The 26,956-nt window shown below is 37.6% G+C and overlaps 1 protein-coding gene across 3 annotated transcripts; it reads left to right on the top strand.

The window, feature by feature from the left end:
- The first annotated feature begins 240 nt into the window (after nt 1-240).
- LOC144660122 (uncharacterized) lies at nt 241-25,413 on the top strand. Of its 3 annotated transcripts, XM_078520692.1 has the most exons (12): nt 241-355; nt 6,739-6,974; nt 10,418-11,276; nt 11,443-16,581; nt 17,146-17,638; nt 18,002-18,120; nt 18,536-18,671; nt 19,194-19,240; nt 20,275-20,422; nt 21,708-21,796; nt 23,067-23,145; nt 23,847-25,413. In XM_078520692.1, exons 1-3 carry the CDS (start codon nt 297-299, stop codon nt 10,537-10,539), a joined length of 417 nt encoding a protein of 138 aa, XP_078376818.1. In that variant the 5' UTR covers nt 241-296; the 3' UTR covers nt 10,540-11,276; nt 11,443-16,581; nt 17,146-17,638; nt 18,002-18,120; nt 18,536-18,671; nt 19,194-19,240; nt 20,275-20,422; nt 21,708-21,796; nt 23,067-23,145; nt 23,847-25,413. The 3 variants fall into 3 exon arrangements, with proteins under 3 accessions (XP_078376818.1, XP_078376822.1, XP_078376811.1); XM_078520696.1 differs by having other exon boundaries at nt 10,418-16,581; nt 18,026-18,120; XM_078520685.1 differs by lacking the exons at nt 10,418-11,276; nt 11,443-16,581; nt 17,146-17,638; ... (5 more) ...; nt 23,067-23,145; nt 23,847-25,413 and having other exon boundaries at nt 6,739-7,461.
- Nucleotides 25,414-26,956: the final 1,543 nt, after the last annotated feature.

The following is a 26,956-nucleotide window of genomic DNA, read 5'->3' as shown; positions in this document are numbered from 1 at the left end:
GAAGCGACAGAGACGATCGGGACGATCATATGAGAACCAGGCTTAAGTCATGTAAACACTATAAGGCAGCTCACCACATCGAGTATTTTAAAATAATCAAGAAGTTATTTTTTTTGCGCTTGAGCGCGCGCTTGCATCAGACACAACTATAAAGACAAATCTCATTGGCTGTTTTTTTGCACGCGCGCCTTTCCCTTTGTTATGTCATAAAAGATTGTTATTCAGTCGCAAAACAAATCTGTTTGCTTTAGACGTGTTTTTGCAAAGAGAGCAAATAACTTATTAAACTGCTCAAAATGGGTATCGCTTGGAGTTCTTACAAAGAAAAGAGAAAGGAGAAAAAGGAGCTTAAAAGGTTTGACCGTTATTTCGTTGTCTTTATTTTTTATTTATGATAAGAAATCAACGGAAATAACAGACGCGCCAAGCGCGTAAGGAAAGAAATCTGACTAGGCCATCCCAATAAAATGTTTCGTTTCCCATCGCCCGACAAGTAAAAAAAAAAGTAAAAAAAAATCCAGATTCACCAATCAAAGAAGCAAGTACTTCAATTTACAAGCACACGATCTTGTTTTATTGACAACAATTGGTATCTTGGTATGATGTGATGTCTTTTTCTTCAACAAACATCGATACTAAAAGCACGTTTTCGAGTTGACTTTGTAATCAGGCTTTCTTATTAAGCAGCCTGGCCTTTTCTGGAACCCAGAACCCTTCAAGTATTCATTCTTTTTTTTTTTTTTGCCCGACCGACCGACCCACCATGACAAGGGACGAGGCGATGGGAAACGAAACATTTTATTGGAATGGCCCTAAGAAAAGTTTACAATTAGAACTTAGTTCGCACAGGCGCTCTGTAGCCGAAATTTCGAATGCGACGATTGATCAATGAACATTTCTACCGTGTAGTGCACTTTTTGTGTAGTGATTATTAAAGTTCAGTTACGACGAAAACATACATACATCTCAAGGGTAACTTTTGCTGATTAAATATAAAAAGACCCAATGGCTACTAAAAAGTGCATTTTCACTCCGTCCTGAATGGTGCCCATTTATACACATGGGTAAAGTAAGGCACAACGGGAGTTAAGTGTCTTGCCCAAGAACATAACACAATAACACAGCCCCAGGGGCTTTTTTCTCGGGTCGATCTCGGGAGTCGCAAACTTAATATGTTCGCACCCGGAAAGCCATAGCAACAACTTAAACCTTATGATTACAAAGCTGACATTAATTCACATATTATTAATATGAACAAAATTCACTTCATACAAAGTCTCAGGCCCAAATAGTTCTCTATTCCATTACACAGAAAACTAAATCGCTTTACCGCCCCGAAAATTTTTCAAGGCTTTTCAGAAACGGCCCCTGAGCTGTAGGTCGCGATCGGACAATAGAGGTGGGGCGAGGAAGCGATGGAAAAATGGTGAAATAAGGCTTAAATATGGTACGGAATGCGTAAGAATCGGATACAGTGAACGCGTAGTCCCTTTTTCTTTCTTTTCTTCCAGCAAGAAGTGAAAAACCCTTTTTGGCCCGTAAAACGGCCCGTAAAAACGCTTGGCCCGTAATAACGCTTCTTGGCCCGCCTTATGCCGCTCCGTATAATATTTTTCTTGTTCGCGCTGCACTTGTCTCGTCCCCATAGCCGTTAACGCTTCTCTTAGCCGGCGAAACCTTGGCACGAGAAACAAAGGGTTCTTTGGACATAAGATTTTTGAATTAATTCGAATCAAGTTTTTTTATTGAATCAGGAACCAAAGAATTCTTAAATGGACCGGACAAAAACGCAATGACTATCTCATACATTCTTTTGAAAGACCATGTCTGCATGGATAAAGGACATAAAGACTAGAAGTTCTAGAATAGGACTGGAAATCCAATGAACCTAGGGCCCTTTTATTTTCGAGCTAAGGTCCTGCCGGCTAAGAGAAACGAAACGGTCTATAGGGACGAGAATGGCCCGGGGGGGGGGGGGGTACTCCAAAAAGTTTTATACGGGGAGGCACGGCCCCAAGTTCTAACCTCTTACCCTTTTATATACCATTTTTGACAGAAATTGTACCCCTTTCGTATACCTTTAACTGAAAAAAGGTACCCCTTTGATATACCTAAGAGACATGGCGGGGACTTAAAATAGCACGTTTTCTTGTCATTTTTATGTAACGCTTAATTAATTAAAATAATACAGCCATAAATAAGGTCTGTTCGAAATATTTTAATAAAAGGCCCTTATAAATAGCCAAATGACAGATTTCCATACCCTTTCATATACTTAAACTCGTGAAATACCTACCCTTTTATATACCTGAAGCTTGAAAAAGGTACCCCTTTCGGGCGGAGCCTCCCCGTATAGGCCGTTATTGGGAGTATCCCCCCCGGAGAGAATGGTTCGCGCTGGAGCCAATCTTGAGTCCTTGCTTGTGTCCACTGTGCGCCGCTGCGCCGGCTCAGATCCGCTGAACGAGGAGTTGATGGACTCTAGGCACAAGCACACAGCGGTCAAACGCAAAAATTGACGGAAAAAGTTTACGGAAAATTTAAGGGACGGCCAGAAGTACTTCTTGGACGGCCCATTATTTTTTTGGAGGGGGGGGGGGATGAAAAATATTGAAAAAATTGTTTGCAGGGCCTAGAAAGACAAAATAAATTGTTTGCAAACACGATATGTATAACAAAAAATAGTAAGAATTTCGAAAAAAAAATGTTTGCAGAGCTGCATAAACTAAAAAAAAGTTTGCAGAGTAAAATTTTTCATCCCCCCCCCCCCTCCCCTCCAAGAAAATAATGAATTGAATGGAAAATTTTGGCGGCAATTACACACCTCATGAACTGCGCGCGCGCTGCGTTTGGCCGCTTTGTGGGGCACGGGCAGGGCACGAGTGGTGCACGAGCGCGCGCTTGCGTTAGATGCAACTCTAACAATTCTCATTGGCTGTTTTACGCACGCGCATCTTTCCCTTTGTTGTGTCATAAAGGAAAGTTTTTCAGTCGCAAAACAAATCCGTTTGATTCAGACGTGTTTTTTTCAAAGAGAAAAAAAAACTTATTAAACTGCTCAAAATGGGTACCGCTTGGAGTTCCTACAAAGAAAAGAGAACGGAGAAAAAGGAACTTAAAAGGTTTGACCGTTATTTCGTTGTTTTTGTTTGCGATTTACGGAATCAACAAAAATAACCGACGCGCCAAGCAACATATCTAAACTAATAAGAAAAGTTAACAATCAGAACTCGTTCTCCTGTCGAATGCGACGGACAAACAACGTTCAGTAATCACCCCCTGTTCTTGTCTATTCAACAGTTCAATGCGCGTTTTTGGTGGTAAATGTCGCATTTCAGAAAATAGATTTTTTGATCCGCTGCGTAGCACTCAAACTAAATGATGAAAATAGTGAAACCTTTATTTGGAGAGTGCCGTTGAGTCACTGCAAGAAAAGTCGGACGATTCGGGGAAAGCCCATTCATCAATGTTTGTCGATGTTTCAAATGCAATACGGTTTTTTGTGTTTGAGACATTTACAAATACCGCGGAAGGGGTTATAGTGTTTGTAGATGTCTTAACAACATGTTTTGTCTTTGTAATTGAGACATTTACAAATACTGATAAAAAGGTTATATCTCCTAAACGTCTGACTGTTTGTGTTTTTACAGTATTTCAAAGGCAATCCCAATAAACCTTTCACTTTTTTATCATACTACGTGCATATTTACTTGCAACATGTGCAAATTTGCTCGTTGAAATGCTTCTTTGTTTTTGAGCTAAAAAAAAATAGACAAATGCGACGGCTACACGCGTATGTTGCAAATAAATCCACCTGTTCATTACGGCGACAGAAATCAATTCGTTTACTTTACAAAGAAAAACCGCGTTTACCATATTTACTGGAATAAGCGCCGCGCCGCCCTTTAATTTTTTCCCGCCTCAAGTGCGCCGCGCGCTTATTCAAGGGCGACGCTTATTTCAAATTTGGCCAACAAAAAGAATCTAATCTTTTACATTTATTGAAAATAGTATCGTTTGGTTGTCCGTATTCGTCTTTTGTTGAAGAGAGAAGTGTCGCTACGGTGTCTTGGCAAAGTTCGCGGCCTTCACAAGATTTACAGAACTACGTATGGTAAGAATTTTGGAAAGAAAAACTTATGGTCGCGCGGTAAAACAATCACTTTGAACTGAAAAACATCGAAAATGTAATTAGCGTTGCTTTGTAGTGGTGTTTATAGTTAAACGGAATTCCTCGAATAAGCGCCGCATCGGGTCTAAGTCGCTTATTCGGGGGCAGCGCTTATAACTTTTTTTGGCCCAAACGCGGGGCTTATTCGAGGGCGGCGCTTATTCGAGGGCAGCGCTTATTAGAGCAAATACGGTAGTTTTGATCATGAAATGTGAGAAAAAGTCCGCTTTCGATTCCAGTGCCGTATCCATGGCTGTAAGCGACTAGGCGTACAGTAGAACCCCGGTAACTCGAACTCTGAAGGGAAACGAAAAACCGTTCGAGTTAGCGGGGTTTCGAGTTATCGGGGTAGATTGAATATTTAATTTGCCAAGTTAATAATTGATAGCTTACTGATTTTTCAGCATGTCAGTATACAGCACAGTGCAAATTAAACTTATCTCGTCAGAAACTCTAATACGATCATAAATTCTTAGGATAAGAGTAGAAAAAGGCTGTCAAATAGGTGATCTGTTTTGGTTCTCTAATCAATGGGCAACCGTGGCGAGTTGCAAGAACCAGAATTCGAGTTAGAATTCGAGTTAGTTCGAGTTAGCGGGGTTGTTCGAGTTATCCGAGTTCGAGTTACTGGGGTTCTACTGTACATTTTTTCCATTCCTGGATGAGATACTATTCTATTGTAGGGTTACCCTCTAGCGTTAAATTTGGCGGTACATATTTATACACCTAGTGTGTGTAATACACACACCTAGTGTGTTTAACTCGCATAGCCTTCTACAATGGGCTAGTGCTGCCACACCTAGACTATGCCGACACAGTATGGGGAGATCAACCCGGTCTAAAATCAGAAATGGAAAAATTGCAAAGTTTTCAGAACAAATTTGCGAAAAAAATTAAATTAGGCAAAATGTCTTCTTCAGAAGCTCTGAAGTCATTGAATTGGCTCCCTCTGGCTGAAAGACGTCTTTCTCGCCGATGCACAGCCGTACAAAATGCAATCAAAGGAGACATTCCGCAACATTTTGAAAGTTTTAAATCGACATTAAGAAGTTTACATGGCTACAACACTAGACATGGATACCTACCTAGACTGCCTAAACCTAAAACGGAAAGCGGAAAGAGAGTATCCTACTTCCGCGTTACAAATGACTGGATGACTCTCCCAGTATTTTTAAGAAAGCCGATGCCATGCGCGATTTTTAAGAAAAACCTTACAAGGTTCTTACTAGATAAACATTTTTTAGGACAGTAGATAGTTATTTTATATTTTAGATCTGTGACATTTGTACTAACTTTTAGATTTTAATACTTTTTTATTTCCCATTTTTAACCTTAGTTAGTAGTATTTTAATTCTTGTCCTAGTTTTTAATCTTAGTTAGCATACAACATAGGTTTTGTCTTTTTATTGAATTTTAGATTTAAATGTATTTTAATGTTTAACATTTATTTTCTCAGAGGACCCTCCTGAAATCCACCCCCTAGGTGATTGGAGGCCTCCTCTTAAAATATTATTTTATTATTTATTTTATAATTAAGAGATACACTGTGAGAGTAAAGTCGGTCCTTACCACAAACCATTCTAGTCCACAGAGCCGCTTGTCCCCGGCTGAGCCTGGGACTTAAGGAACAAGTCACTCTTGAGACACTTGATTTGATTGGCTAGATCTTATTTTCTTATTCAAATCAATCGTTTCAAAATCTTCTACAAAAAGGGATTTCAAAACGGTTGATGCGATTAGTTTACTAAATTGGCAAGCTTTAAATTCTCTTTGTTAAAAAAATCTAGCAAATCTAATCACGTGTCTCCAGAGCCCGTTGTTTCTCGTGCCCCGGGTGGAGTCAGCCGTGTAAGAACAAGTGGCTTATGGGAAGAAAATGGCCACAAACACAATGACCCTCATTCTCGTGCCCATAGCCCTTTAGTTTCTCTTAGCCGGCTTGGCACGAGAAAACGGTGGGCTCTGGGGACATAGGATTTTTGAATTAATTCGAATATTTTTGATTGGCTGTTTGGAACGAAGAATTCCTAAACGGAAGTCGAAAACGTAAAGACTCTCTCATACATTCTTTTGAAACGTCCGGAAGTCCTAGTCCTAGAATCTAGGACTGGAAATTTTGTGTCCCTAGAGCCCTTCGTTTTCTCGTGCCAAGGCTCAGCCGGCTAAGAGGAACGAAAGGGCTATGGGGACGAGAATGAATGACCGCCCAGGGCTCTAACTCGGTCTACTCGATCCGGAATAAGCTGATTGATTAGTTAGGTATTAATTGAGCCTGACATACTGCTAAACAAAATTACTTCTAACCGAACACTAGATTACTGGTAGCACCCCATGAACTTGAAAAAGTTGGAACTTTAAATTTTGGGCCCCATTTCCATGAGCCAGCTGCGTTCCCAAGGCACCCTATCTCTTCAATTTGGCCCGGGGAACGAAGTTGCCCTCGTGACATCGTGTTGGTTCTTGGGGCACCATATCGTTTAATATAGTTCTTGGTAGTTTATAATAGAAAAAATACATTAAATAAAAGAAAAAATATTTATTAACATGCCGTTTGTCATTTCCTATAGGAAGCAGAGGCTTCGCAGTTCCTTCCTAAACTCCGAGAGGGAAAAGTTGTTAAAGCTGAAAGCTCAAATGGAACAACAAATCCAAGCTCTCGAGGAACAGATTATCCTTGAAAAACTTGCACTGATTGACAGAAGCAATAGGCTTCAGCAGTTGGTCGAGTCTTTCAGCTCTCCTGAAATCAACAAACTGGCAGAGCAAAAAGCAATCTCGTTTCCAGGGAACGAATCTGAACAAAGTGAGGCACCAGACATCCCGCAATCAAATGACTTTGAATCACAGAGATTGATGCGTGAAGCCTGTCAGTTTGCACAGTTTTTGAGGGAGCATCCGCTGGAGAAATGGACAGTGGGTTCGCTTCCAAACCTATACTAACTTACCTGTAAAGACAGGGAGCTAAGAACTGAATAATATTTACTTTAGAGAGTGTTGTTTTACTTTAAAGAGAACTCAATCCACGGCATATCAGAAGTGGACTTTGTAGAAGGATTTTGTGAATAGAGTTACATGTAAATTTGTTGAGAATATGTTTATATAAAGTCCGTATTATCCACGGCATATAAGAAGTAGATTCTGTGCATGTACATTTGATAAGAATAGGTTCATGTAATAACCAGTATTGTTGTGAACAAGAAATATTTGTTATGAATAGAGTGGTCTTCAATTGTTGTTGCCACAATCGTTCAGGCTGTTTTCATTCTCAAGCCCAGTTTATTAAACACCCCACCCCACCCCCACTCCCCCATAAATCACCAGCCTTCCATCACTGTTAACAATTCGTGCATTCAGTTTGTTTTAGACAGGAAGATCCTCTGGTTCTGCGCAGGGGAGGGAGGGGGGGGGGGGGGGGCTGCTTACAACCTTGATTTGGCGCGAAATTGTATGACGTCAAGGCATACCACACGCAAACACACAACTAAATTCCAGACCTTTGCATACATATTTCGTTCGCTCATGTAAGAGGAGAGATCTTATGACTAGTCTGGAGTGGCCATCCCTGCCAAAAGTGATGTCTGAAATTCAAGCCGAAACCTCTTATTGGTTGTTACATTTATGTTTTTGTTCACGAAAGTGACAACCAAAAGAGCTTTTTTCACTTGAATCTCTAGAAACGTCAGTGAGATCTAGCCATGAGGACTTGGTATGAGTGCAAGTGATTTCGGGGGTGGGAGAGGTTAAAGAAACCTAGTTTTTAGTCTTTTATGATCAAAATTCGTGCACGTTCAGCCGCTGTCCCTTACTCCCCACCCAAAGATGTTGAAACAAGATAAGGCATAATATATAACAGTTCCCTTAGGTTTAAGAATTCTTCTGTTTTCGTTAACCCGGATGTGTCGAGCCCTTCTGCGTCTTTCTTTTAGTACGCAACAGACGGTTAAGACGAAAATCGCGCGTACGACTTTCTAAAGCACTAGAAATACAAAAACGTGACACCAGGTAAGGTTTAAAGTTTCATTATAACTTTTCACCGGTAAAAAGGGATATTTTTCTCAACTTTATTTCAAATCCATACAAGCCTTCTTAGTACATCCATACAAACTCTCATAGTACGCTTTGGTTACCTGTGAAAGAACAGTTCAAGCTGGGACACTCAGTGGAGATGAATTATCAAATTTCCAATCCATAAGCGGCGTATAACCCCCGCCGTCGAAAATTCTCTTTCTTTCTCAGCAACTTGAAAGCTCTGAATATACAAATAGTTATGACGCACGTGCAGGCTACATCATTGTATTGCTTACTAAACTTTTTGTTTGGCAAACTTTTCGTTCCTTGTCTGCCCATTTGCAAAAATATTAGTTTTTGTGCAGCAAACCCGCCACAGTGCATTATTTAGATGCACCGTAAAATTTTTCATATTAGACGGACAACCATATGAAAAGTTTGTTTTGCACTCTGTGAAGTCATCCGGAAAAGTAAAAAAAAATCTGTTCCATCGTTCCATTCGCCAATTTTCCGGATTTTTGGTCGAATGGAACTGGGTACGAAAATGTACCCAGCGCGCCTTCTGAGCGCGGCAAATTTGATTTTCGCGCATGTGCTGTGTTGAAGCTCGAGGACAAGCTTAAAGGACAAGCAGCTAAAATACTGTTCTTGTTCTGGAACGCATTGCCTTCTCGATTTGCAAGTGAGTTTTCAAATTGTTTTGTTGTGTTGTTTTCTGTTCGTTGTCCTTTCGCTTTAAGCGGTTTAATACCTCCAGTTCATGACCTGCAAAATGTCGTGCGCGAACGAAGCGAGCCGAGATAAGGTCAGATAAGCGTCATTCAATTCCGACCCTCTAGGTTTTTTTCGTCGAGTCGAGTCGACTATTCTGTTTTTATATCTGCAGGAGTTCCAATTTTATTTACTTCTTTGCCATTTTAACGTGCGAAGCTTGTTTAGCTGTTACCTCGTGGCACATGCATAAGTTAATAATTTGAGTACGGGTTTATACGAACTAGTCGACGGAAGAAATTTCGAACTCTAAGTTTTATTAGTAGAAACTCAGCTGTGTTCTATTGGAAATCCGCGAATCTGATTGGTTCTCCCACTGTTTTCTATTCGCCGATAGAAAACAGTCGCGCGCGCGCGTAGCTCTTTAAGCGATAAATTTTCTTGATTTTCGTCTTCAAAGTGCACAAAATTGTAGGTTTTGGACTGCAATCCCTTAGAGTTTCTACTAAAACAATTAGACTACTCGCCCTAGTTTTCTATGAGCGATAGTCAACTCGGCTGCGCCTCGTTGACTATTCGCTCATAGAAAACTCGGGCTCGTAGTCTAATTGTTAAATACAATTGCTAAAGGTCAGAGAAACTACTGTAACTGAGATGATGTACTTTTTGTAATTATTTGGTCAGGGGAAGTTTATGTAGGTTAGGGAAAAGTTAGGAAATTTATAACTGATACTTGGAGTAGAAAAACATCCTTTGAGTCCAATTATATTTTTGTGTACAATATTATTTTGTGTTTCAACTGACAGTACACTTGATTACAGACAAGCAGCTATTTTTAAATAACCCTTAAACTTGGGTTTACCGGTAGCTTTTCAACCCTAAATTTCAACCCTTTTTTTAAACCCTAAACCCTAAGTACACTCCAGCATGTAGCCGTTGAACTGTTATAGGACTCCGATAACAGCAGAAAAAGAGAACAGTCAGATACTTAGCTGTGGGAAAACGCTGTATTGGACTTTGATTCATTAAGCATTTATCTGTCACAGATAGTTCTTAAATATCTTAAAAAGGTCAACAAAGTCACAGATTCTCCTTTGTTGTTTTGTGTTTGTGACTGATAAGAATGTTTTCAGCCTCGCGTTTCAATAAACTCAGGCACACTACCAAGCAAAGTTTCATGGTTGACCTTTCGCCTCAGAAAGCAAACACGCATGGAATGCACCTTCTCCCCTGTAGTATATTCTTGTGTCTTCATGACAACGTCATGACATCACGAGACAAAAAGAAATGGTGTTTCATTTCTTAACTTTGAGGAGTTGAGAGATGGGTTTGTAAAATTTGTGAGATCCGTGGGCGGGAATGAGTAATTATTGTAGAACTGTGAAGGAGTGAAGTTTTTTGCATGCATGCAATTTCCTTTGCCTTTCACTTTGCTTTCAATTTGCCCGTAACCAGTAAATGTCAATTCTTATTCTGTGCGTGGTAATTCATTTGACCTTTTACCTGTTTGAAATTCCATCTTTTTAGTGAATGAAACAGACAGCTTCCTTGCACCTGTTGCGCTCAAGATTTACACCAGACCACGAAGGATGTTATGGTCGTTTAAGCCTTTTTCAAAGCTTGGAACAGCTCATATATTTAGCAGGTGATTTAATAGATAGAAGTGGATGATTAGCTGTCTTATACTTACGGGGGTACATATCATGATCATAATTGAATTTAATTTTACCTGTCACTCAAGTGTCCAGATGATCATACAAGCTTTTGTTTCTTACCATTTTTTTAAAACTGTCATTTGAGAATAACTGTAGTACAATATGTGTTGGCTATTTTGATTATTCCTGTTCTCTATGTTACCATTTTCTCTGTGGCATGAGTGGATCCAATTGGAGTGGATCCACTTTTTCTTTTCTGTTTACATTCATTTCAACAAGACACATTTGGCTCTCAAGAATTAGAAAGACATTTCTGGTAAGTAAAAATGCATATGTTTATTATGGTTCAAACTTTTGTTTAATTTGGTTTGCTTCTGCCTTCTCCCTGGATGTTTTTACGTACTCATTATTTAATATTCCAAGTGCATATTATTTTTCTGTTTTTATGTGATAATTTTAAGTGCGTGCTATTTAGCTGTTTTTGATATTTGTACATGATAATTTGGCCATGCTATGTTACTACCGGGTATTATTTGGCTCTCAGGAATAAGAAAGACAGTTCTGGTGAGTAAAAATGCATATGTTTATTATGGTTAAAGCTTTTGTTTGATTTTGCTTTGCTTTTGCTATTGGGTATTTGTACATGATAATTTGGGCATGCTATGTTACTACCGGGTATTATTTGGCTCTCAGGAATAAGAAAGACAGTTCTGGTGAGTAAAAATGCATATGTTTATTATGGTTAAAGCTTTTGTTTGATTTTGCTTTGCTTTTGCTATTGGGTATTTGTACATGATAATTTGGGCATGCTATGTTACTACCGGGTATTATTTGGCTCTCAGGAATAAGAAAGACAGTTCTGGTGAGTAAAAATGCATATGTTTATTATGGTTAAAGCTTTTGTTTGATTTTGCTTTGCTATTGCAATTGGGTATTTGTACATAATAAAATTATTTCAGTTCATAATTTTTTTTACTATAATTGAGTATTTGTGCATGACAAATTTAAGTTCATGCTTTTTTTTTACTACGTGAAGGGTATTTTTCTACTTGGTATATATTTTACTATTGGGTGTTTGTACATGATTACTTTAAGTTCGTGTTTGTTTTACTATTGGGTTGTTTTACATGACAATTTTAAGTATGGTACATGCTATCTTACTATTCTGGTATATGATACCAGTAATTTAAAATGTGTGCTATTACCATTCGGTATATGATAATCTTTTAGTGCACACTATTTTACTGCTCACGGTATTTGTACATGGCAAGTTTAAGTTCATACTTTATTTCACTATCGGGTATTTTTACATCATGACAATTCTAAGTACATTCTATTTTACCATTTAGTATATAACAATTTTTTAAATGTATGTATATGATAATTTCAAATGCTTGCTTTTTTAATATTCGGTATATATGATAATTTTATGTACATATTTTCTACTAATTAAAGTGCATGCTATTTTTGCATTCAACGGTAGGAGAACGCATCCTAATCTTGTGGTGGCCTGTGGTCCCGTGGTTGTCCTGTGAACGCGCAATCGAAAGTCGTTCTATGTGTCGTTCTATGTATGTCGGTATGTGGCAGGATGGCCTCGATCTCATGCGAGAGTTGCATCACAGCAATGTCAACAATGACATTTAGCCGCAAAGACAGCGCGCGCAAAACAATTCATTAAGCCAATACCGCTAGGCTTAAAACAATTTTTGCGTTCGACGGTAGGACAACGGATCCTAATCTTGTGTTGGCCTGTGGTCCCTTGGTTGTCCTGTGAACGCGCAAGCGAAAGTCGTTCTATGTGGTAGGGATTGTGGTAGGTTCGCTAATTAGCTGCCACGTGCGCTGTTGGAATGAGATTGTTTCGCTGTTAGTTTGAAGTGATGTTGGACGCGGGCTCTATGCTGAGAGCACGATCGTTTGAAATTTGTATGACAATATAAACACTCTTGTAACTCAGTTTACGTTTGCTAACCTTATCTTGGATGCCTATCTTGGGTCGATCGCATGCTCCTGCCAGGGAAACCAAAAAAACTAACAAAACTAACTAACGAATGTAAGAAAACTATAAATTAAGGTGTCTGGCGTTTGCCCTCACAGACAAAAAATCCTGTTTTTTCACACTCAGGATATTAAACAACTCTTTAACCAAAAGCCATTTGCTTGCAGATACTGGTAGTTATGTCTTTTTTATTTTTTGTTACCCTACTTCTCCACTTAACTCAAAAAGATATTTTTATAATTTAGTGTATTTTACAATTAACTTAGGTGTATTAGCTAGTCTTTTTATTCTTTTTAATCCTTTTATTGGTCTTCTATTTTTACTATATACAATTAAGTTGCAACTTTTTAATATAGATATGTAATTTTTAATTGTAAATAACTTGTAAAGCGCTATTGAAAAGTAAAATATTTTTCAAGGCTGCATGTACTTTTTACAGCAATGATAAGAAATAGGTCTGAAATGCATTCATGTGAACGTCACATTTAATTTTAGTTATAAGGCTAAAATTGTTAAATTGTTAAAAAAATTTAGCAATTTAATTTCAAGGTTTGTCTGCCTTGATCTCTACCCAACATACCGGAAGTCAACTTGGTAAAAATGAGGGTTGAAAACGTTAATTCGATTCAAGACATTTTGGCTGCCTTGATCTCTTCCCGACATACCTGAAGTCAACTTAACAAAAATGAGGGTTAAAAGCGTTGTTAATTCGATTCGAACCGATTGATTCAAGACGCTTTGTCTGCCTTGATCTCTACCCAACTAACCGGAAGTCAACTTGGCAAAAATGAGGGTTTAAAACATTAATTCGATTCGAGACTATTCGTCGGCCTTGATCTCTACCCGACATATCGGAAGTCAACTTGACAAAAATGAGGGTTAAAAGCGTCACTTGTTACTTCCATTTGTCTGCCTTGGTCTCTACCCGACATACCGGAAGTTAACTTGGCAAAAATGAGGGTTTAAAACGTTAATTCGATTCGAGACTATTCGTCGGCCTTGATGTCTACCCGACATACCGGAAGTCAACTTGGCAAAAATGAGGGTTTAAAACATTAATTCGATTCGAGACTATTTGTTGGTCTTGATCTCTACCCGACATACCGGAAGTCAACTTGACAAAAATGAGGGTTAAAAACGTTGTTAATTCGATTCGAACCTATCAATTCGAGATGCTTTGTCTGCCTTGATCTCTACCCAACATACTGGAAGTCAACTTGACAAAAATGAGGGTTAAAAACGTTGTTAATTCGATTCGAACCTATAAATTCGAGATGCTTTGTCTGCCTTGATCTCTACCCAACATACTGGAAGTCAACTTGACAAAAATGAGGGTTAAAAACGTTGTTAATTCGATTCGAACCTATCAATTCGAGATGCTTTGTCTGCCTTGATCTCTACCCAACATACTGGAAGTCAACTTGACAAAAATGGGGGTTAAAAACGTTGTTAATTCGATTCGAACCTATCAATTCGAGATGCTTTGTCTGCCTTGATCTCTTCCCAACATACTGGAAGTCAACTTGACAAAAATGAGGGTTAAAAACGTTGTTAATTCGATTCGAACCTATCAATTCGAGATGCTTTGTCTGCCTTGGTCTCTACCCGACATACCGGAAACTTGTCAACTTGGCAAAAATGATGGTTAAAAACGTTGTTAATTCGATTCGAACCAATCGATTCGAGACGCTTTGTCTGCCTTGATCTGTACCCAACATACCGGAAGTCAACTTGGCAAAAATGAGGGTTTTAAACGTTAATTCGATTCGAGCCTTGATCTCTACCCGACATACCGGCCCCTCAACTTGACAAAAATGAGGGTTAAAAACGTTGTTAATTCGATTTGTCTGCCTTGGTCTCTACCCGACATACTGGAAGTCAACTTGGGAAAAATAATGGTTAAAAACGTTGTTAATTCGATTCGAACCAATCGATTTGAGACGCTTTGTCTGCCTTGATCTCTACCCAACATACCGGAAGTCAACTTGGTAAAAATGAGGGTTGAAAACGTTAATTCGATTCAAGACATTTTGGCTGCCTTGATCTCTTCCCGACATACCTGAAGTCAACTTAACAAAAATGAGGGTTAAAAGCGTTGTTAATTCGATTCGAACCGATTGATTCAAGACGCTTTGTCTGCCTTGATCTCTACCCAACTTACCGGAAGTCAACTTGGCAAAAATGAGGGTTTAAAACATTAATTCGATTCGAGACTATTCGTCGGCCTTGATCTCTACCCGACATATCGGAAGTCAACTTGACAAAAATGAGGGTTAAAAGCGTCACTTGTTACTTCCATTTGTCTGCCTTGGTCTCTACCCGACATACCGGAAGTTAACTTGGCAAAAATGAGGGTTTAAAACGTTAATTCGATTCGAGACTATTCGTCGGCCTTGATGTCTACCCGACATACCGGAAGTCAACTTGGCAAAAATGAGGGTTTAAAACATTAATTCGATTCGAGACTATTTGTTGGTCTTGATCTCTACCCGACATACCGGAAGTCAACTTGACAAAAATGAGGGTTAAAAACGTTGTTAATTCCATTCAAACCTATCAATTCGAGATGCTTTGTCTGCCTTGATCTCTACCCAACATACTGGAAGTCAACTTGACAAAAATGAGGGTTAAAAACGTTGTTAATTCGATTCGAACCTATAAATTCGAGATGCTTTGTCTGCCTTGATCTCTACCCAACATACTGGAAGTCAACTTGACAAAAATGAGGGTTAAAAACGTTGTTAATTCGATTCGAACCTATCAATTCGAGATGCTTTGTCTGCCTTGATCTCTACCCAACATACTGGAAGTCAACTTGACAAAAATGGGGGTTAAAAACGTTGTTAATTCGATTCGAACCTATCAATTCGAGATGCTTTGTCTGCCTTGATCTCTACCCAACATACTGGAAGTCAACTTGACAAAAATGAGGGTTAAAAACGTTGTTAATTCGATTCGAACCTATCAATTTGAGATGCTTTGTCTGCCTTGGTCTCTACCCGACATACCGGAAACTTGTCAACTTGGCAAAAATGATGGTTAAAAACGTTGTTAATTCGATTCGAACCAATCGATTCGAGACGCTTTGTCTGCCTTGATCTGTACCCAACATACCGGAAGTCAACTTGGCAAAAATGAGGGTTTTAAACGTTAATTCGATTCGAGCCTTGATCTCTACCCGACATACCGGCCCCTCAACTTGACAAAAATGAGGGTTAAAAACGTTGTTATTTCGATTTGTCTGCCTTGGTCTCTACCCGACATACTGGAAGTCAACTTGGGAAAAATAATGGTTAAAAACGTTGTTAATTCGATTCGAACCAATCGATTTGAGACGCTTTGTCTGCCTTGATCTCTACCCAACATACCGGAAGTCAACTTGGCAAAAATGAAGGTTAAAAACGTTAATTTGATTCGAGACTATTTGTCGGCCTTGATATCTACCCGACATACCGGTAGTCAACTTGACAAAAATGAGGGTTAAAAACGCTCTTACTTCGATTTGTCGGCCTTGGTCTCTACCCGACATACCGGAAGTCAACTTGGCAAAAATGAGGGTTTAAAACGTTGATAATTCGATTCGAACCGCTCGATTCAAGACGTTTTGTCTGCCTTAATCTCTACCGACATATGGGAAGTCAACGTGGCAAAAATGAGGGTTAAGAACGTTGTTAATTCGATTCGAACCAATCAATTCGAGATGCTTTGTCTGCCTTGATCTCTACCCAACATACTGGAAGTCAACTTGGTAAAAATGAGGGTTGAAAACGTTAATTCGATTCAAGACCATTTGTTGGCCTTGATCTCTTCCCGACATACCGGAAGTCAACTTGACAAAGATGAGGGTTAAAAACGTTGTTACTTAGATTTGTCTGCCTTGGTCTCTACCCGACATACAACTTGTCAACTTGGCAAAAATGATGGTTAAAAATGTTGTTAATTCGATTCGAACCAATCGATTCAAGACGCTTTGTCTGCCTTGATCTCGACCCAACATACCGGAAGTCAACTTGGCAAAAATGAGGGTTTAAAACGTTAATTCGATTCGAGCCTTGATCTCTACCCGACATACCTTAAGTCAACTTCACAAAAATGAGGGTTAAAAATGTTGTTAATTCGATTTTCGTGTTTGTCTATCAATTCGAGATGCTTTGTCTGCCTTGATCTCTACCCAACATACTGGAAGTCAACTTGGTAAAAATGAGGGTTGAGAACGTTAATTCGATTCAAGACCATTTGTTGGCCTTGATCTCTACCCGACATACCGGAAGTCAACTTGGCAAAAATGATGGTTAAAAACGTTGTTAATTCGATTCGAACCAATCGATTTGAGACGCTTTGTCTGCCTTGATCTCTACCCAACATACCGGAAGTCAACTTGGAAAAAATGAGGTTTTAAAACGTTAATTCGATTCGAAACTATTTGTCGGCCTTGATCTCTACCCGACATACCGGAAGTCAACTTGACAAAAATGAGGGTTAAAAACGTTGTTACTTCGATTTGTCTGCCTTGGTCTCTACCCGACATACCGGAAGTCAACTTGGCAAAAATGAGGGTTTAAAACGTTGTTAATTCGATTCGAACTGCTCGATTCAAGACATTTTGTCTGCCTTGATCTCTACCAACATACCAGAAGTCAACTTGGCAAAAAGGAGGGTTAAATACTATTCAAACTGATTTATTCGAGACAAATTCTTCGGAAAATGATTGAAATCTTCAGAAATTTCATATCTCCGTTCAACTATGTAATACAGTGGAACCTCGATATAACGAAGTGCCAAGGGACTGGCAAAATGTGTTAGCTGTTAATAACGAGGTTTCATATATCAAGGTTCTTTTCCATACATTTTACTATTACTGGGGCAAAGAATATCGTTCGTTATATTGAGGACTTCGCTATTTAGAGGTTCGTTAAATCGAGGTTCCACTGTATACTCCATGTATTCAAACTGTCTGTTTTTTATATAACTCTCTTCTACTTGCTGTGTTCTTTGTTTTCTTAATATTTTTCAGGTTGTTTTTACCTGGATCACCTGGATGACAATCTATCCATCTGACTGGTGCTATTTCTGGATATATATCTGTAAAAGGTAAGGTATATATGGCTACACTGGAATTTAGTTTTCTGGAATAAAATTTGTCACTTTTGTGAGGCCCTGTAGACTTTTGTTTTAAAGACAACATCTTGTCAAAGAGCAATTTTTTATTTGAATAAGTTAATTGGGAATTTGAGTGAAGAGACGTTTTAAAAGGTATTTTGAGAGTTAATGTTTATTTAAATGTGGTAAACGCATTACACAGAATAAGAGTACGGTAAATCTTATTGTGAATAGCAACCGACAACTTTACCTTAATATAGCATTCTTATTTTCTTTTTCAGAATCGAGAGCAATCTCTTCTCTGAAAATCCGTAAAATTATATATTGAATTCCATAATCCTTGAACCCTAACAGGGCCTCTTTTGTGTCTGTTTACAGCTTGAATGAATCATCATTGTAAATTGCACCTCAAAAGAAGAGAAGACCCCAAGAATGAGAAGGGTTTGTTGTATCAAAATGGCAACAATGAAAACGTAAGTATACAATTGTAACCACATTGCACACTGGCTCTTTAATTTGCAGTAGAATGCTTTTTGAAGTGTCGTTGCGGTGGTTTCGTTTTGTTGTTTCGGGTTTATTTGGTACATGCCCAGTTTGTTAACCTTGACTTTTCTTATAAATATCACCAAATTGATTTAAACACCCTACTAATAGTTTTGTTAACACAAAATTATTGTTTTTTTAAATCGAAGTGGTAAATGTGCCCAGTAGTTTCCTCCTTGCCTTAAAGACTAAAGCTTGTGTTATTTTGTTTCATGAATTTTGAAACAGTAGCAATGACTGTAGTCTAATTTAAATCACCTGAAACAGTCACCTTCAGCAAAGGCACTGGTTGCTAATTATCAAAGAGCTGCAATAAACTTAAGAATATCTTTGATTACTTTTCAGACAAGAGAAGAAGTGTAAATCTATCAAGCATGTTCCTATTCCTGTCCCACAAAAAGGAGTTGACAAACATTTTTGGACTAGTACTGTTGAGTTGCAGATTGCTTGGACAATGCTTTCGAGCTGTAATAGCGGAAAGGTAACCTGAAATGTTGGCAGTTTTCTGTTTCATATTTGTTTTTGAGGAGAAGGGTCAGAGGGCTTAATGTTTTACAGTATTAGGTAAAGGGATTAGTGAACACATGATGCATAATCTAAACAAGACTGCATTGATCAAAACCCTTTCTTCTTCTTAATCTCCTGGAAAAAAAACTTCCGACTTTGTGTGGCCCTGTTAGGGAGTCTGTCAATAATCCATAATCCTCTAGGTAAACTATATATGTAAATAATTCATATCCCAATTAAAAATAATGACTGATAATAATCTGTACTTACATTTGTAACGTAATCTGTGGTCTTTTGTAATAAAGAAAACATCTCGTCAAAAGATCGGGCTAAAGCATCTCTTTTTGATAAAACTGGGAATTTGAGTGAATAGATATTAGCTTCAAAAGGTAATTTGAGATTTGATTAATGTAGTAAACGCACATCATAAAATTAAATCTTATTGTGCATATAGCAACCAACCACTTTAACTTAGCATTCTTAATTTTTTTTTCAGAATCAACCTTGAAAGTTGGGGGTGCAGCTTATACACAAGTCCTTACGGTAATTTTATAATGGAACACAAAATTAATAATCCGTAATTTTTACATTTAGTGTCTGAGCAGTCTCTTCTCTGAATACCCCATATATTCCATAATCCTAAAACCCTAACAGGGCCTCTTTTGTGTCTGTTTACAGCAGTGAGCTTGAATCATCATGATTGTAAATTGCACTTCAAAAGAAGAGAAGACAACATGTCCCGATACATTTTCTTGCTTATGTACATATTTTGATTTTGCCCCTTCTACATGTCCCCACTACACCCCCTGCTTCATGTCCCTTCAGTGTGAAGAACACATGATTTTGTTACTGCTACATGTCACTGTAATACCTTATTATAGGAAATTAACGCGTCATGAAATTAACGCAAATTTCAAACTTTCGCGTTAATTTAAGTCGCGTTAATTTTTGTTAACGTTAATTTCCGCGCCGTTAATTAAGTGGAGCGTTAATTTCCATGACGTTAATTTCCATTATTTTGGCTCCAATATTTCGTTACAGTCCAGATGTTCTTGACTCCAAGGAAAAAGCATAATTTTATCTGCCACTATCATTGATACTGTGAAGAACGCTCAAAGTGGGAAAAGTACCACGAACATTGTTTTCGTTTAAGATAACACGCCTACAAGTGTTGAAATAAACTTGTTCCTGTTGTGTACGTCGCGTTAATTTCCTTCATTTTGAAATTTTACCGCCTCTTTCGCGTTAATTTCCTTTATTGGGAAGTAATTTTCCCTTCAATTCGCGTTAATTTAAGTCGCGTTAATTTCAAATACCTTAATTAACACAAGCGTTAATTTCCTATAATAAGGTATGTCCCTGCGTGTTGTCCACACATGTGTGCATGCAGAGACCTTTTATAAGACCTTAAATATTAATTAAGCTTGTGTTGTTTTGATTTATGAATTTTGAAACAGTAGAAATGAACAAAGTTTATTGATCACCTGAAACAGTCACCGTGTGCCAAGGAAAAGGCACTGGTTGCTAATTATCACAGAGCTACAATAAGCTTTAGTACATATTTGATTACTTTTCAGTCTTGAGAAGAAGTGTAAATCCATCTAGCATGTATTGATCCTCCTATTCCTGTCCTACGTCAAAGGAGGAGCGCTAGTTGGCAAAATTTTTTAGTACTGTCAAGATGCAGATTGCTTGGACGTGCTTTTGAGCTGTAAGGGCAGAAAGGTAACCTGAAATTTTGGCAGTTTTTAATTTTTTTACAGTATTGGGTAAAGGGATTGGTGAACACATGAAATAAAACTGCACTGATCAAATCCAGGGGTTTCATTTCCTATAGATATTGACCTGTTAGATCAAGGTGTCTGGTGGAGGTCCTCACCTGCAGGGCTGGTGTCTGGCCCGCTTTCCCTTTTTTTAATATAATTGTGTTTGGTCTCAAAAACTCAAAAACTTTTTCTGCACATATTTTCCATTCACATGTATGCGTTCTTCAAAGCATCATTAAAGGGGCTACGTCACAGTATTTTAGGTATTTTTATTTATTTTCGCTAATTATATATAATCAAGAGCTCTAAACTTCAAATTGGCAGAGCAAAAGTCTTTTATTGGCAAAATCATGGCCACATATAAAAGACTGGGATGATTTTCGAGCATTGTAAATGGTACTTCCATACAAATTGAGATAAACTTGAAAATCATCAGCCCTATGATTTTCAAGTCTACCCGAAAGCAATTGCTTATTATAAACATAGGCTTGTAAGCGTGCAGGAGTTATTTTTTTAATTTATGGGGTGGCTTGGGGTGAGACTGGGTGATTGTCCTGTTGGGATGGTTTATGTCATGGCTTAAGCTACCGGTATTTGAAATGTGTATAGCGGCCCACAGAGTCACTTTTTTGCACAAAATTTGCTTGCAAACAAAATGTTTTTTACATGCACTTTGATTAATCAGAACTGTTTTATTCAATTTGTAAGTTTTCATCATTTAATTGAAAAAAAGTTAGAACTAATTTAATTATCAAATGTCACGAAATGGCACGTTCTTATTCTGTTATAAAGTTTATTTTGTTGCTAGCTTTTAAGCAACCATAACATGATACTTTTGTTTGTTACAGTATACTTTTGGCTTTTTGCCAAACACTGTAACATGACACTATTGTTTTCCTCACTTTTGTAACACAATACCTTTGTTTTTCTTGAAAAAGCCATGTCTCTATTTAATTAACACGTAATAATCATTGAACGAAAAGTAATAAACAAATCACTTCAATTTGATTGATTCTAATAGTACCCGAAATCTATTGGTGTGACAAACATTCTTCACCGAGTCACTGACTGATAGCGTGACGTAGCCCCTTTAAGCCAGGTTATCTTTGGAAGAAGGATTATTTTCTCTAAGTAAAAGTTGTAAAATTGAGGTCAAGTGTCTTCAAGAATAATACAGCAAAACATCTGGATAATTATGTTATTAATTAATGGTCAATCTGCCGGTGTTTTCTTTGTTCTTCCAGATCCATGGAATACTGGACGTTGACTTGTGTGAGCCAAGTATTCCAAGAATGAAGAAAAAGATAATACACCAGACCCAATATTCTTCTGGGTGAGTAAAAAGAGATATATTATAAGAAATGACCTTCAGTATTCTTGACTTTATAGCTTATAATAATTTATTAGGGCCCCAATGGATCCAAGTGTTCTGCCAGTCAAACATTAAACCATTGCCATAGTAACTGGCTACAACCCTTTTTGTTTTACTTCTTTTTTTTTCGGTCACACAGGGTGGTCCTCACGCACATTACTACGTTATTTGAAAGTGAAACCCATTGTATAGTACATGCAAGTCAATATGCCATCATTCTACCGAATAGGGACCTTTATTGCCTATTAGTTGCATGCCATGAAACTCGAAATCATTTTACAAAATTAGGAGAACGAATATGATGAAACAAAATATTCAGGTAAAATAAACTTGTGGGTATATGCTTTAACTTATTCTGCATGTTTGCTGAGCATCATTTAATTTTTTATAAAAAATAATTTAACACTATTGTATGTACATGTAGCATGCATGTTCATTCACATTTGCATTCCCATTTCCCATTCCACAATGAGTAACTGATTGTGTCACGTTCATGTCTTTTTATGATCTTAACTTCTTCCCAACTTTATAACGGAACTCATGGTAGCTACTAGCCAATTACATCTCTCCTTTCAATGATTCACTGCTTCTCATCTGCTTTTCAAGAGAAAAGGAAGAAGTGAACAGCCTAAGATGCACTCTTCTGCTTAGTTGACTACCAAACTTAAAAGACTCGAACATAGTATAGGGTACAACATTGGGTTAGTTTTTGTGTCATTTTAAGTTTGTTAATCAATTAAGCAGAAGAGTGCATCATAGGCTGTTCACTTCATCCGAGTGTTTTGTTTTTAGCTGAGAGGATTTAATAATGGCATTCTTGTTTTTCTGTGTAGTAGATTGAGAATTGAGGATTTAATAAAAAAAAAAAAAACAATTTGCAGTTAACGTTGTTTCTTGCCAAGTAGCCAAATTACTAGCATGGGAATACTTAAGTACAATTGGATAAAAAAAGCTGAAATTTACATGATTAATTTGCTGACACAATAAATAGATGACAAAGTAAAACACATGAATTCAAATTGCTTTGGGAAATGGTCCTTTTAAAAATGGCAGAATTTGAGTAATTTTCACAGGTCATCACTTGAGCTTGATTTGTTTTTGCAAAATATTAAGTCTTGATTTTTTACATTAGGCTACAAAATTCCCAGTCTTACAGAAAAGATAATTATCTTGATTTTACCATTCACCACTGACATTTAGTGACAACAATTATTTTTTAATTTTTTTGTAGCAAGAATCATACCTTGTGCAGTTTCTATCAGATTTGCAATGGGCATGATTGAATAACCTTATAATTGACGCTCCTCCAGGTATGTGGATAATTTGTACAATGTAATTATTGAAGATGAAGTGTTCAACATGACTCGCGCATGCGACACAGAAAAATTCTGAGTCTCCGATGGGAATCAAACCCATGGCCTCCCACTCTAACCAACTGAGGTATGAGAGACTTGTTGTGAGCTGTGCCATTTTACTAGGTTGACAAGTGACACATGTCCTGCATACTGCTAGGATCAGCAATGTCGAATTCATCAAGTTTGTAGTAAATAATAAAGATGGTAAATTTTAAGCTCGGTAATAAGTAATGAAGATGAAGTGTTCAACATGACTCCTGCATGGGACACAGAAAAATTACAGGGGGGGGGGGGTACTCCAAAAAGTTTTATATGGGGAGGCTCCGCCCCAAGTTCTAACCCCTTACCCTTTTTTATATACCATTTTTGTCAGAAATTGTACCCCTTTCGTATACCTATAACTGAAAAAAGGTACCCCTTTTATATACCTAAGAGACATGGCATGGACTTAAAATATAGGACGTTTTCTTTTTATTTTTAAAACAATACAGCCATAAATTGCGTCTGTTCGAAAAATTTTAATTAAATGGGCCTTTTAAATAGCCAAATGGCATATTTCCATAAACCCTTTCATATACTTAAACGCATGAAATCCCTACCCTTTGATAGGGATCTTTTGCTTGCAAATCTTTAGTATTTTTCAACTTTCTTTGCAGGTTTTATTTCACAGGGCTAGTTTAACAAAGTCCTAAGAGGAAGGCCAATGCATAACTCAATGTAGCAAAGTACCATAATTCAATCCAAACTGTAATGTTACAAATAACAAGCAGTGAAGATCATGAAAGGACATTGATGTAGTCAGTTGGATATGCTGTGTTTTAAGTCCAGACAAGATTTCTTTTTCTACTAACAAACGATATTGAGAAGATCAAGCGGTCAACTTCTGATTTCTTCTTACATTGTTGGTCCACTGTCCATCAGTCAAGTGATGAGAACAAAGACAATCATCAACTGGAGAATACTGTCTTGATAAACCAGCAAATTCTCAAAACAAACATTAAAAGAAATGTATGGGAATTAGTAAGGAGAATTGAAATGAAATGAAAGAAAAACTAAACAGCATCTCGATCAGAAACGATCTCAATTGCATTTACTTTCAACACACAATTACGTAATACAATTATGATAAACAAAACAAAACCAGGTTCATCTATGACCTCTTCAGTTGGTTGCCATAATAGATTTGAATCTGGGATGACTTTATGTAATCATGCTTGAAAAGTTAATCTTGCTACCAGCTTCCAAATGACAATAAGCTATATTAAAAAATAACCAACATAAACAGTAATATAAACTATACACTGATAACAAAATAATTATCATTATTAAATACTTTAAGAGAAGACATGAGCAATAAAATTGCGTAACATTTCAATGACCACATGCCATACACATTTACATTTGAAAATGTTACAAATGACAATGTGCAGGGTTTAACGTTCATTGAAACATTATGTAGTTAAATTGCTTGTTAATTTAAATTCTTTAGTTGTTATAAAATCTTTATAGTTGTTATAAATAAATACTTTAAGATAAAGATGAGCAATAGAATTACATAAAATTTGATGACCCCATGCCGGCATGCACATTTACATTTGATATCTTACAAATGACAATGTGCAGGGTGTTCATTGAAACCTTATGTAGTTCAATCGCTCCTCTTAATCTTTATGTATTTATTTTAAATCTTTAGCTGTTAAAAATAATAACTTAATAAACAATAAATATAATTTAAAAATAGAAATAAAAACTTGGAAGCTGCTTTCAAGGTATTTTTCATGTGTGGTTACATGAAATCATCCCACTTTCAACTCTTACATGGCAACCAATTGAAGAGGTCACAGATTTAACTTGCTTTGCAATTTCTTTTTTCATATGTGCAAGTGTGTTAAATTTAAATGTAAGTGTAGTTGTTCTCGATTGAGGTATTTGCCACTGAGATTTGTACTAAGATGTTTACATAGCCAATAAATCTAGTACAGTCAACTCTCGTTATAGTGGACACGCTCAGGGTATCGTTTATTGTCCTTTATAGCGAGAGTCTGTAATAGTGGGAGTCACTTCCAGTCAAACCTCTTTCGCCGGGGATCTGGATTTTGTCCGTAACAGCGAGTGTCCACAAGGCGAGAGTTGACTGTACCAGTAACCTTTATTTGGGAAGCTCAGAAACTATAACAGTAAAGAGTTATGAATCAAATGGAAATAAATGTAAGTTGTACCTAGCGCCGTCTGAATTGGACATGTATTCTAAGCCGGAGAAGCTGGGGGAGTGGCACGAAAAAATAAAGACTAATGCTAAGAGAAGAGTCTCTAAAGCTCCCCACATTGATTCACTATCAATCCCCCCCCCCCCCCCGTCCCCATTAGAAAAAAAATGTTATGCAGTTCCTGGTGATTAGTAGGATTGCAAAAAAAGTAACAAGCTACCATCTTGAAAGGATGGAGTTTGAGTGGAAAAGTTAAGGACTGGGGGGAGGGGGTAGACTTGCTTACAAGTTGAGCTCACAGGGTCTACTACCCTGTACGTGCCCCTCCTCTAGCTTCTCCGGCTTAGAATACAATTCAGACGGCGCTAGGGTCTTTGTGTAAGGATCAATGACCACTCAATAGTCTAGTTTCGAATTATGCTCCACTGATCACAAACAAACAAATAAATAAAGTCAACTCGTTGTGAAATGATTTGAATTTCTCTTTTGTTTTATTCTTCAGGACCTCAACTACACTCCTTTTTCCTTCTTCTCCCCCTCCCCCTCACTGTGTTTTCAGCCTTACTCCTACTACTCCTGTGTAAGGATCCAAGATAGCGCCCGATCAAAATGCATTTGAATATTCTCGCTAATCTGATCATGCTCCACTTCATAATTATTATTTCTTAAATATTTTTACTTAATTATAATATTTAAAATTTATTTAAATTTAATTAAAACGGACTACCATAAAATTCCGATTATAAGCCCCTCTGGTTATAGGCCCATGCATCTACCTGGAAACAAAAAAATGCATCCGATTTTTAAGCCCCCCCCCCCCCCCCCCAGATATAAGCCCACCTCTGCTGGATGACAGTACTGAACAGAGCTAAATGTTGCTTTATTATGCGTTTTTAACTAAATAAAAGCATATTTCGATCGACACTCGCGTGGTTCGTTTGAAACAATGTTTTTATTCCGCTTATAAGCCCCTCCGCTTATAAGCCCACTCAAAACCCCTTACGAAGTTGTATAAGCCCAGGGCTTATAACCGGAATATATTTTGTTTGTCAGTGTTGGCTCAGACAAAATCAGAAAAGCAGTGAGTTTGAGCAGAAACAGATTTCAAAACGGCAATTAATTTATTGTCAGTGACATTGATGAAAGCTAATAAACAGGCTCAGCAGTTTTTCATTTACGTGATACATCTCCTGAAAGCTTAGGCCGTTTGCGAAATTTTGCCTTTCAGTTTGGCAATTTGCTCAGTTGTTATATTTAGCAGTCGTTCGTGTTTAACCATTTGATTAAAAAACATGTTTTAACTTTTACTTCATGCATTGTTTTTGTCTATATAATAAAAAAGAAAATTACATGGTGGCTTGAAGAGATGAATTTTATTTTCTTGTGGTAAAAGCAATATTTTACTCGCTGCGCTCATTCGTAAAATATATTGCTTTACCACTCGATTATAAAATTGATATTTAATATAGGGAATACAGGAGATTGCAGGAGAATACAGGGGAATCAGGAGAATACATGAGAGTACAGGGGAATACATGAGAATACAGGGGAATACATGA

Source organism: Oculina patagonica, chromosome 1, assembly GCF_052425735.1.
Source record: "Oculina patagonica isolate OP01 chromosome 1, crgOcupat, whole genome shotgun sequence".
Lineage (NCBI taxonomy): Eukaryota > Metazoa > Cnidaria > Anthozoa > Scleractinia > Oculinidae > Oculina > Oculina patagonica.
This window is presented reverse-complemented; position numbering and strand designations above follow the sequence as displayed.

What these genes read in the sequence shown, in the direction of transcription:
- LOC144660122 (XM_078520685.1), top strand. Translation starts at nt 297, where the DNA reads ATGGGTATCGCTTGGAGTTCTTACAAAGAAAAGAGAAAGGAGAAAAAG. An exon ending in GAGAAAAAGGAGCTTAAAAG is followed by an intron (nt 356 to 6,738) that starts GTTTGACCGTTA and finishes CATTTCCTATAG; the next exon opens with GAAGCAGAGGCTTCGCAGTT.